Genomic DNA, 12,512 nt, shown 5'->3' with positions numbered 1-12,512 from the left:
TTGGAGGTAACTCCAACCTGCTCATGCGGACTCCCTCGGGGAGTATCGTGGTGGTTGTGGTTAAAACCCAAATGCGGGAAGAACTGACTCAGTTGAATGTGGAGTTGCATTGCAACCGGGTGCCGGACCCTAAGCACGGCAGAGGTTTTAGATGGACCTCGAACCCGACCAAGGTGGCTAGTGTCCATTCCACACTGCCAATTGGTACTGAAAAAGCTTGGCATTCTCAGGGCGCTGATCAACGCATTGATTTGATCCGCTGTACTCTTGAGTGCCGTGCAGTACGGCTGTCGTCAGCAGGTACCCATGTTAAACACACCGGACGTTGTTCAGATACACGCTCCTTTAGGAACCCTGATTTCCTGATCCTAAAAGCCTCTTTTTCGGCCATATGTTGGGGTGGACTTTAATGCACCTCACATGCTGATGAGCGAAGCCCGTTGAGCACTCTCAAGTTTCTTTGCAAGTTTGGTCTTCTGTAAAGCCTTCCACCACATAAAGACTCCATAGAACATTATGAGCTTCAATATGGTGTCATACATAGAGTCAGAGGACCACCTTCGGTGAGAGGGCCCACCTCTTGAAAATAGCTCCTCAACAGCGGTATAGGGCAATCGATGCCTTTTTGCTACATCGTCTGTTGCACAGAAGACTGAAAATGAGGTGCTTGAGGTTCGATTCAACCCCAAGACCGTCAAGAGCAGTTATGACTGCCTCTGGCAGGACGTTGTTGAAAGCTCCCTCAATATCAAGGAAGGTCCGAACAGCGAAGTTTAGCCTCAATTGCTTCCACAAGCCACGACACGATAGTGTGCAGGGCAGTGTCCACTGACCTTCCTTTACGATACGCATGTTGTGCTTATGAGAGATGATCTCTCGGAATGCGCATTCTTAGATACCAGTTCAGTAGTCTCTCCAAAGTTTTTAGTAAAAGTGGGAGAGGCTGATGGGCCTGAAATCCTTGGTCGTGACGTGGGAGTCTCTGCGAGCCTTCGGAATGAACGTAACTCTGACTCGTCTCCAGACAACCGGGATGTAACCTAATCTGATGCAGCTGTTGTTGTTGTTGCCAAAGTAATCGGAATCGTGCCAAATAAGCTATTATTTTATGATCTCTTGTTCTTGCACGATTGCACTATGACACAAAATGACAAAATCCTTTACCGAAATATGCAAAGCCAAGAGAGCACCCATTGCAGAATCTAGTTGTTGTTGTTGTTGTAACGGCAGGATTGTGTCGAGTTGACAGTCCTTGGCCGGATGAAAATCCGGGTCCGTTCCTGTTTTCGTAGACCCGACTGTCTTGGGAAAGGCAGCTGATGCAGCTCGCATAGATCGGGGCCAACCAGCCGCATGATACCAGCCCGCTGCAGTTGCGCTGATATGATGCCGTCCGGTCCCGGGGACTTGAACGGTTTGAAAGAATTTATCGCAAAAGTCAAGTGACGCTCATCCAGAAGGTCGACAAAGGCCGTGTAGTCAACGCTCCGAGAGGTGCTTCCGCAGAGGACGTGTTACTACTGAAGCCGTTACAACAACAACAACTGAAGTGAGCATCAAGGAGAATATGAAGTGTCTCTTCACTGCTCAGGGCCCACTTCGCATTTGCATCTTTGAGATACCCCAGGGACACGGAGTTTTTGCGAGGACTCGTGACAGCTCTCCACTTTTTCGTAAAAGCTCTTCCGCTAGATCCTCTTAGCCCTTCTTAACTCGGGCTTGTATATCGAAAGTCCTTTTTTTATACAGGACCCAGTCGTCAGATAATCCACTGCTACGGGGCCTGTTAAATAAACGTCTACAGGACGCCCTAATTTCCGAGAGTTCAAAAGTCCACCAATTAGGTTTCCCTCTGCCCTTCGTTGTTTTCAGTGGACAGGAGCTCTCCAGTGCCGTGTTGCACGCGGAGCTGAAAACTTCGACCCACCCATCTACCACGTCGGCGGTGCCCAACGCGTCCACTCCCCGTGCTCGCGGGAGGGTTTGCAGAAGCTTTCTGCGGTTCCTACTCCGTGTTCCTGGAACTTCTGAAAGAATTTCTAGGCGGACCTTCACCGACTAGACTAAACCGATTTACCTGTAATCAGAAAAGTAGTGGTCATCGATGACCCTCCAGTTTGAGATCAGCGGGTCAATCCCGTGAGACTATGGTGAGGTCGAGAACCTCCTCCCTGCGTGCGGTTACAAAACTTGGAGAATTTCCCCTGTTACAGATGCGAAGATTTTCGCTAACAATAAAATCAAAACTCACTTCTAGTGCTGGTATCCGAGCTCCTCACATCGATTCTTGCGAGTTGGCGTCCGTGCCGATGGTGACACCGGCACCAGTCCCGGACGCTTCAGCCAAGGTCCTCCTTAGCGATACGGGAGGTGGCTTTACCTCATTGTCGTGAGGCATATACGCGGAGATAAGCCAGACATTTCCGGTGTCGCACTACTCTTTTGCTGTCACTACGTCGGCGTTGCTGAAATTAGGTAAAAGAAATACCGTTAGTTCGTTGCTTACCAGCATACAGGCTCTATTTCTACCTGCATCCTTGGTCGCCAGCAGCTTATGGCTCTTCGCCCTCAGTCCAGAGATCCCGTTACCAGTTAGCCACGGTTCATGGATCAGGACCACATCGACTTCGTCTTGCTCCAAAGCAGTAGATTGGCGGAGGCCGCCTTAGCGTGATGGAGGTTAATCTAGAGGAACTTCATCCTTCAGACTCTCCTCTAGGAGCGCCAGTTCGGTGCTCAAGTGGTGATCGACCCTCACCTCCTCAAACAAGGGTTCGAGGCTGAAGACGGAGTTGCCGATCGACGAACCGCCTCTACAACTCGCCACGTCCGAGAGGTTTGGGTCGTTTGACCAGCAGTAACGTTGGAGGTTGGCGCAGCGGTTTTTTACCAAGGGAGGTTTCTCCCTCATGCCACCTTTGCTGCTTAACCGCTGGTTCAGGTCTCTTCGTTTTGAGTCGTGATACCTGACCAACATGCTTACCATTGTAGCGGTTCCGCGGTGTATGAAGGCTCCTCCCTGCACTACCTCCTTTGCATGCGCGTTTGCGCCGGCTTCACCCGCCGCCCGCTTGCCGCCTGATGCGGAGACTCCTACCGAGGCCTGCCAGAGTTTTAACGGGACGGAGGCAGTTTCGACATTAGCTCGATAACCATTTCTTCTTTATTCTAAAAACCAGGTTAATGCCAAAAAAGTCGTCTAAGGAGGAGGAGAAGGCCGTGAAGGCCGGAGGCCATTTAGCATCACCCAGGATGCACCAGTGTGGAGGCGACCTGCACAACAATTTTGGTTGGACTTACTCAATTTTTGGTGCATACTCTGAAGGAATTATTCGTACAATGTTTTATCCCGTTATATTCATTGAGTTAAAATTTTGCTATATGGGAAGTAGGCGTGGTTGTAGTCCGAATTCGTCAATTTTCGCACTGTGACATACAGTGGTGGTCATATACTTAGCACACCCGTACTTTTTAGAAAAAATGTTCCATAAAATTCATTTCTTTACTAAAAACTTAAATATTTTCACATATATTCATATTTCACAGATAGATTAACTTAAATAATAACATAAGGGATGATGTAATCAAAACCTACAAAAAAAAAGTAAGAATAAATGATTACTACGTTGGACACATACTTAGCACATTTCAGGTTTATCCACAAAAACTTTGGCAATCCGCTCCGAACCAAATTTTACTTCAATATTTCGTTGGAAAACCCTTGTTTTTGATCACTTCAGAACATCTTTTAGGCAAACTCTCCACCAAACGTCTACATTGTTCCACAGGTATATTCAACCATGCACTTTTGATGTTCTGCCACAATTCTTCTAAATTTTTAGGTTTTATGCCCTCAACCCTCTTCCCAACTTCACTCCACAAATTCTCAATTGGATTGAGATCAAGTGAATGAGTTGGCCACTGCAGAATCGGAACGCATTGCTCCTCAAAGAACTTTTTCACCAAACTCGAAGTATGTTTGGGGTCATTATCATGCATGAAGTGCCACCTTATAGGCATATGGTCGTCGACAAATGGAATCATGTGTTCTGTGAACATTTTTTTGTAAACAAATTGATCCATTTTTGACGTTATCCTAACGATAGGTCCAACACCGTGCCAAGAAAAGGCCGCCCAAACCATAATATTTCCTCCTCTATGTTTCACTGGTTTTTGTGTATACCTAGAATTGTGCTGCTGGTTACTGGGGCGCCAGACGTAACGTTTACGGTCACATCCAAATCTACAAAACTTAGATTCATCCCTCCAGAGAACGTTCTTCCAAAAAGAAAGTGGTTTGTTGATGTGGGCTCGTGCGAATGAAAGGCGTGCCTCCAAGTTCTTCTTAGAAACAAACGGTTTCTTCTGAGAAATGCATCCACGCAGTCCGCCTTCATTCAAACGACGTCTTATCGTTTTAAATGAAACCTCTATTTCGTATACTACATAAACTTCGGTTTAAATTTTTTTAGGGCTCTTGAATGGGTCGTTTTTTGAAATTCAAGGAATTAGATTGTCTTCTTTGGAGGTGGTTTTGCGAGGCCTAGAAGCTCGCACCGCGGATTTAACTGTCCCAAATTCGTCAAAATGTTTAACACCCAAGGGTTTTTGCAATCTGGGTTACCGAGTGCCCTTCACTTCTTAACTTCACAATTATAGCCCGCTTTCTTCAGTGGAACACAAACATCTAGCCATATCTAATCAGTAAATTTAAATTTAATTCAAAAATACAGTTTTTATATTAAACTAGCTGACCCCGCAGCCGTTTGTCTTGCGCGAAATTATGTGTTTTGAAATGAAAAGAAAGTTGAATTTATCATCTATTAAATTTTTTTTTTTTCAATGTAACGTTGCTTGATAAACCACATTTTTTGGTTTCTATTTCGGTGTACAGAAAAGATGGTTTTCAAACTCGTGAGCACGCCACGTATATCTGACCGTGTGAAAACATAGCACTTCAAACTTGGCAAACCAAGTTGTGTCCTGTTGATCGTCACCTCAAATGCGATTTTCACTGGAACCGGAATACGTTTGAACGCAAATCATTGGAACTCAAAGGGATTCGTAGAATCAAGCGTTATGTCCACTTGTATTCGATAGGTGCGTCACAATCAGTCGGGTTCCATTACACAGTTTCGGTGCAAGAAGATTGCGAAACATAATAGCAACAGATCCAACTTTGAGACGCCAATGATGCGGTGGCATACCAAGCCTCTACAAAGAATTTAGATATTTCACTGGATAATTCACAGCGTCGTCTATATTGTCAAGACGATCGATCGATTTGTATGAGCGCAAGTCTCCCGGAATTTGACTTTGAATCTTCCTGTTTAAGTCAACAACATCGGTATTTGTGGCAGCTAACATTGCGTGTGCACTTAAGGAATCGTAGTTACGATAATTTGGCCAATGTTCGGATAAACATTTGTGATGAGTTGATCTTTCCTGAACTAATAAACGGCGAATGGAATTGATATCAAACCGCCGGAAGTATCAACCAGAATTGACCCATTTCCAATTTTTAGCAAAAACGATGTAAAATGTCTTTGGCAATGTTATTTTTGTTCGCTGGCTTACTTCTCCAAAACTTGCACACACCGTACCATTCACAGTTCGCAATGACTCAAATGAAGTTGAACCGCGAATATTAATCGAAGGTAGAAACCATCATCATTTTACGGGTGTATTGTATAAATTCGTCCAAAGGAATTAGTTGAGAACACACCTGGATGTCAATCTACTGGTTTGCCTTCCTTTCTGCGTAACTATTTCTTCGACGATGCATTCCATGTATAATATCCAGGTATTTTCGAATAGAGCAATGTTCTAGCAAACGGATCACTGACGAAAGTTGAGAAAAAATTTTGTTGCTGGCGGTGTTTTCATTGGCTGTACTCAATTCTCTAAAGTGAAATATATTCTTTGACCATTCTCCCAATTAACTGCGAGACGCACAACGGTCGGAAAACATTCATGAATCGCAAAAGAAAATACCCCACAAAGCGCTTTATTACAGTTCACGTATCGACCATTTGATGCTTGCTGATCTCACCTCGTTCAAGACCAATAACCGCCATGTTGCTTCCTTTGGTGACGTAATTACAAATGTATTTTATCGATTACACCAAACTGCAAGAATGTGTACGTGCGGTAAACCTCTCTTTTGCCACTCAACAGAGTACAGCTAGCATCCAACAGCACCATCAAACATCGTAACTGTTGTTTGAAAAGTCGTGCTGTGACATGTTGTTGTTGTTGTAACGGCAGAATTCTGCCGAGTTGACAGTCCTTGGCCGGATAAAAATCCGGGTCCGTTCCGGTTTTCGTAGACCCGACTGTCGTGGGAACGGTGCTGTGACATCGTGACGATCGATTGTTGATTGACCGCGATCCATAATTCCGCACGTATGTCATCGCATCCTGGGAGTGCTTCTTGCCTTGCCTTTTGCTGCCATACGTTGCTCGCGAAGAAAACGCCGACCGATATTAGGGCGACCTCTTCGTGGCATCGTAACAAATTTCAATTTGCATTTGATCACTTTGCTTGAAACACACATAAAGTTATTTCTAAATAATTTTCAATAATTTTTCTTTTAAATAGCCGGAATAAAAAATTTAACGATTCAAATAATTCACAAATCAAAATATTGAAAAACAAAACAAACAAAAATTTAAAAAAAAGTATTTATGGAAAAAAGTTACTTTTTGGAACTATCCAATTATCCGACTTTTCCTCATGAATAGTATAAGGTATTTTTATTTTTAAACCTTCCCCGATCCACATCGAACAACCTAACAAACAAATAAAAAAAAGAAAAAAAAGGGCTGTGTTTAGGGGTTTTCCGGAAATTATTCGAAATTTTATTGCCGTAAAAACCATCCTTGAACCTCAACGGCCACATTAAAAAAAATAATTATCAAATTTGGTTCAATCGTATGAAAGTTATGAGCGTACATACATTTTGGCGATTCCTTTTTATTTATATAGATAATCTCTCCCCAACAAAATTTTTTGTATTCGAAAATAAATATTTCTTAAAACTTTAAAAAGCTTCGACAGTCTAAGAAGTGTGCTAAATATGTGTCCACTCACAAAAGCTGCTGATCGTTAAATAATCCTTCTATTAACGACAGTAACAAAAACAAAGCGACGAAACTTTGCGATATCTTAGCTTGGCGCCTTGATCATGTCTAGACAAAGTGGCGCCTTTGAATTTTGTAACATTACGAACCCTATTTTCGAAATGATTACCTATTTTTTTTAGCTAAATGCGTGGATGCAATAGCATTGTATGTTTCCATAATCATTATTTGTATTTCAGGTATCGCAAACTATAACAAGAGGTGGTCCAAGGTCACAAATAGCTATACCAGCTCAAGGAATGATCGAATTTCGCGATGCGCTCACAGATTTACTTGAAGAGTTTGGTACCAATGACGGCGGGTATGTAATTCAAGTATTGATTTTGTTTACTATTCGTTTTAGTTTTAAACAAAATCTGGTGGAAATGAAACATTCATGAATCATGGTATGTTTCGATTTTAATTTTATGTATTTTATCACTTGTAGTGGGGACTTATTGCACGCTAGACATATATTTACGAGGTCGTTTCTGGAAATGTTGGAGTATAACCTACTACAGTACAGAGAACGAAGTTGCGCAAGAGTCACTCTAGATTCTCGCGGCAACTTGAGCTGATCGACGTATGTGTTTTATGATTTCTGCGAAAGCACCCCAGCAGATGCTGGTGATACCTACTGATCAGAATGGGAGTCAGCCTGCCTATCTGGGCTCCTAAGGACCATGAAGGTCCTCTCTTTGTCACTCTGATGGAGTGTAGCGCAGTCCGCGAACTAGGTGCAGATTGCACAGCCGTAGAGGCTAAGGTCGTAGTAGTTCATTGGCGGCATGGGGCTACGTGGTCCACTCCCTATGTGTTTTAAGGCCTGAGTAGATCTCAAGCTGTCTACATCCATTGCATGTATTACAACTAACCGATGGTTAGGTTTGTTCTAGCCTTTTGTCGCAGACGCATCAGTAAAATTCCTCCGAGCCCGGGTTGAACTCAATGCCAGCACGAATCAGGAGATGCTGCAAGACGTTGTTCCAATCTTATGCTAAAACTTACTGATCTAAACGGGGTTAGATGTCCGAAAATACAGCCCTTGGCCGGATAAAATCTGGGTCAATTTTGGTAACGTAGAACCGGCTGTTTTGTGAATTGTCGCGCTTTTAGTAGATTTTTTAGTATCGTTAAATGGGGGTCGGCGGGGTATCTTCCAATTGCACTTTCGAGTTTAGGAGTTATTATAGTATTTGCTCTAAGCGACGTTGGGTGTTGTAGCTGGGGTGGTTTAGCTTATGTTAGACCTTTTATAGGGCGGGATCACGCCCGGTATCTCAAAATATTTAGTTCGCCAGTGACCCATGCTACCGCGATGCCCTTTGTCTAATTACAGTTATATATCCGAATTCAGTGGTTAGTTATGGCACTTTATAAGTTTTCGCTTAATGGCTTATCGTCAGCGTAACAGCTGTCAGATAACTACTATCTATAAACTCGTCCTCCGCTTTTTACCAAGAAGCACGTTTAATAAGTTTTATTCAGGGGTGTTGTGGAATCCAAGACAGAGTTGCTTAGCTGTCAGAATTGCAAACCAATTCTGATTTTCAATGGTGTCACAGAATCTGATTGAATTTTTGTCTTTTCGAACATATGCAAAACCAATATTCGAATCAGCTGTTTACTAATGTGACAAAACTTGCAAATGAATACATTTGGAAGCAATCCTATTAAAATTTTTACTGAGTTCCGAATTTCAGAAAGATTTTAAGAGATAACATTAATTGAATGAATAAAGAGCCATTTGGGTTTTAAATTTCGTTTTTCATTTTTACGATTTTTCTAAATTTGCGGGCAGGATAGAAAAAAACTGAACGTCATATGGAATTGGGGCAAAGTTTATTGTCTTTTGCATTAAATTATCTTCTATTGAAACTAAAAAAAGTAAGAAAGGTAAAGTTTGAACATATATTTAAAGTAAAATTTTTTTTAGACCAAAATTCGTTGTTTTTTAATTTAAAAAAATTGTATTTTACTTTTTTTTTTGAAATTTTCAGTTTAATTTGAACATAAGTTATTAAATAATATKAATCTCTTTGAATTTTTTGTTTCGGATAGAAATCTCGACCTGCATCCTGCCCGCTTATACACATCTAGATGTGTATAAGAGACAGTAATATATATATATATATATATAATTAAATATATAACTATAAACCTTAGAAATTTCGCTTTAATCAATTAATTATTTCCCTCCTAAAAAAACCTCAACAAAATCGATTTTTTAAGCCTCTAAAGCAGGATTTTTTTCCAAAACTCAATAATTAAGACATTTGTTGTTTTATTCTTATGTTTTCTCCTATAGAAATAAAGGTAAATTAATTCGTAACAATGAAATAACTTGATTTCTTATCTTACATTTCAAATCTGTGTGCGACTATCTTGATTTGTTTCTCACGGCAAAACCGATAAAATTGGTTTCTGTGATACCCAAAACCGATACAAATTCTGTTTCGAATATCAAACCAATCATATCTGAATTCATGACACCTACTGCTTTTTTTGATCTGTTTCAATTTTGATTCCGACAACTATCAGATTCCACAACACCCCTGATTACCTTATCTCAATTTTTACTCAAATTACAGCTTATGTTGCACTTTTGGTTACACTTGAAAGTTGTAATATTTTCTGTGATAATACGTATTCTTTATTGGCAATGATGCAACGTTGGCGACATTCAATGATTCGTCAATACTCGGTAATGCTCAACGTCAGACTTTCGTCATATGAATTTGCAATCGAATTATTAATATTTTTTCATTAAAGTAGTTTATTATAGAAATAATAATGTAAATCAAGGAAATATGAGTATTGTGTAAGTTATTTCAAGTTTTTCCGTTTTATAGAGTTCCCACTTTATATGGTAATACATCTAATAATTTAATAATTTTAGTAATATACTGCATATTTACTTGAATACATTTCAACAGATTTAAAGGTGATCTGCCCGAAGAACGCCACATGAAAGTGGACAATAAAAATTTTTACTTTGATATTGGACAAAATAATCGTGGGGTTTATATGCGCATTAGTGAGGTAAAAGTATTTACTATCAATTGGAAAATTAAATAGTTTTCCGTGGTATGACACTACAATTAAAATTTTAATGTTTGAATTTCATTTAAGGTAAAAAGTAATTTTCGCACTGCTATAACTGTGCCAGAAAAATGTTGGCTACGCTTTCGTGACATTTTTAACGATTATTGCGACAAAATGAAGAAATCGTCCGACACATCGTCTATCACTGCCGATAATAATATTCAAACCCCTGCTAACAGTCTAAAATAAAATTTACGCAATGCAATTGAAATACAATTTCGGAGGTTACATATTAGAAAATAAAATTAAATAATAACAATTACAAATGAAAATTCTAATTCGACAAAACCAAGGAAATGTTAAAAGTTATATTTTATTAGAATGCATACTTAATAAAATAAATCTTATTTCATGTTGTAATTAAAGAAAAACTAAAAAAGAGAAAACTAGTTACTACTATAAATGTTAGATCAATTGATAATATAAATGAAGGACGTTGTTACGTAGATGGTTCTATACATACTGGCATCCATGAATAAAGATTAATGGTTTTTTCGGTTACCGCTTAAAATTAAATATAAAATCCATCAACGATTCTTCATATTGTTATTTAGCTATCATATAATTTTAAGGTTTTTTTTGCTATAGGAAAAAATTTGTTTGCAATATGTAAAAATTTTCATGCAGGAACATACATAGGATAAGGAAACTGCATGTGGTTCCAAATAGTACCTAAAGTCTACTGAGCGCAGCAGATATAATTTTCCTCATAATCATTAATTGATTTTCATATTACATACACATCTTATGAAGAATAACGTAATAGATTAAAAAAATATTATTGTAATATTATAATATATTTAAAACAAGCAGAAGCTCCGATACAAATTCATAAGAATTAGAAAAACTATTTTTGGTAACAAAGAAGTTGAAACTGAAATGCTTAATGATAATAAAAAAATATGTTGTAAAAAATACAAAAAGAGAACATATATTAAAAAATTATGAAACGATAGTTTTAAAATATAGTGATAACATTGTATCAAAAAAGTATGATTTAGATTTTATGTTACCTCTAGCTTTTTGAAAACTTTATTGTTGAAATGTAATGAAAAACAAAACGGAATTAAATTCTAAATGTGTAAAAAATATGTTTAAATTGTTTTAAGTAATATTGTTGATTTCAACTTAAGAATTGAGAGAAAAAAATATTATAGAAGCCAGAAAATCTGTGAATGCTGCACCATTAATAATATTGTATTATATGCAAATATAAAATAGATAAAGATGTTAAATAACTAATTGACTAAACAATTAGTGGAAATAATTTAATGCTAAACTAATAATAAAATGAAATTTAATGTGTAACAAGTAAATGTTAAGGTCAATAATAAATGTCAAAAAGAGATATTTCAGAGCAAAAAAAGAGGAAATAGAAGATTTTCTTAAACCGTGAAATAAAAGCATTTCCATGCTATTTCCAATAAAAATTTTAAATTTCACTGTTATTTAAAGTTAAACTAATAATTAAGGGCGTTGTATACAGCAAAATGTGCGTAATGTCCTTAAAAATAGTGCAGAAATAGAGTAAATATATTACTATTTTTATTTTCCCAACCTAGAACAACTTCTTTTTTCTTCTACTTCTTTACTGGCGTGGACTCACTACGCGCTTATAGACGAGTTAACAATAGGACGCCAGTAATTTTTTCTTTTCGCAATTTGGCACCAATTCGAAGTTACGAGTGATCTCTCCGCTGTTTAACCCGGTGTGTACTGCGTCGAATACTTTCAGAGCTGGAGTGTTTCCGACCATTCTTACGACATGACATAGCCAGCGTATCCGCTGTCTTTTAATTCGCTGAACTATGTCATACAGCTCATCGTTAAATCCAATGCGGTAATTGCTTCTCAATTGGTTACTCGGTCCGAAGTAGCTTCTGTTGACAAGAGATATCCTGCGTTGAATGTCGAGCCTGACGTTGTTGTTTTTGTTGATGCTGGTTCCAAGATAGACGAAATTATCTACAACTTCGAAATTATGACTGTGAGCGTGACGTGGGTGCATAGTCGCAAGTGCGACGACTGTTTGTTTCATCACAGGAGATATTTCGTCTTGCCCTCGTTCACTTACACACACATTTTCTTCGCTGACTTATCCATTATAAAGAAAGCAGAACTAACCGCACGGTTGTTAAGGCCAATGATATCAATATCATCAGCATACGCCAGCAGCTGTCCACTTTTATAAAAGATTGCAAAGATTCTCTTATAAAAGATTGTACCTGCTCGATTAAATTGCAGCAGTGGATTGAAAAAGTCACACAATAGGGAGTGGCCTTGTC

The 12,512-nt window shown here is 39.0% G+C and overlaps 1 protein-coding gene across 10 annotated transcripts in view; it reads left to right on the top strand.

The window, feature by feature from the left end:
• Window positions 1–11,664, top strand: part of LOC108974735 (transcriptional activator protein Pur-beta) — a 66,834-nt gene extending 55,170 nt beyond the window's left edge. For all 10 annotated transcript variants that reach the window (XM_018942761.1, XM_018942757.1, XM_018942751.1 and 7 more), the window contains 3 exons: window positions 7,323–7,444; window positions 10,059–10,164; window positions 10,255–11,664. In XM_018942761.1, the coding sequence (XP_018798306.1) occupies window positions 7,323–7,444; window positions 10,059–10,164; window positions 10,255–10,416 (390 nt within the window). In that variant the 3' untranslated portion in view covers window positions 10,417–11,664. The remainder of the gene's footprint in view (window positions 1–7,322; window positions 7,445–10,058; window positions 10,165–10,254) is intronic.
• Window positions 11,665–12,512: the final 848 nt, after the last annotated feature.

This window comes from Bactrocera latifrons, unplaced genomic scaffold (assembly GCF_001853355.1).
Source record: "Bactrocera latifrons isolate USDA-ARS-PBARC rearing strain unplaced genomic scaffold, ASM185335v1 scaffold_587, whole genome shotgun sequence".
NCBI lineage: Eukaryota > Metazoa > Arthropoda > Insecta > Diptera > Tephritidae > Bactrocera > Bactrocera latifrons.
This window is presented reverse-complemented; position numbering and strand designations above follow the sequence as displayed.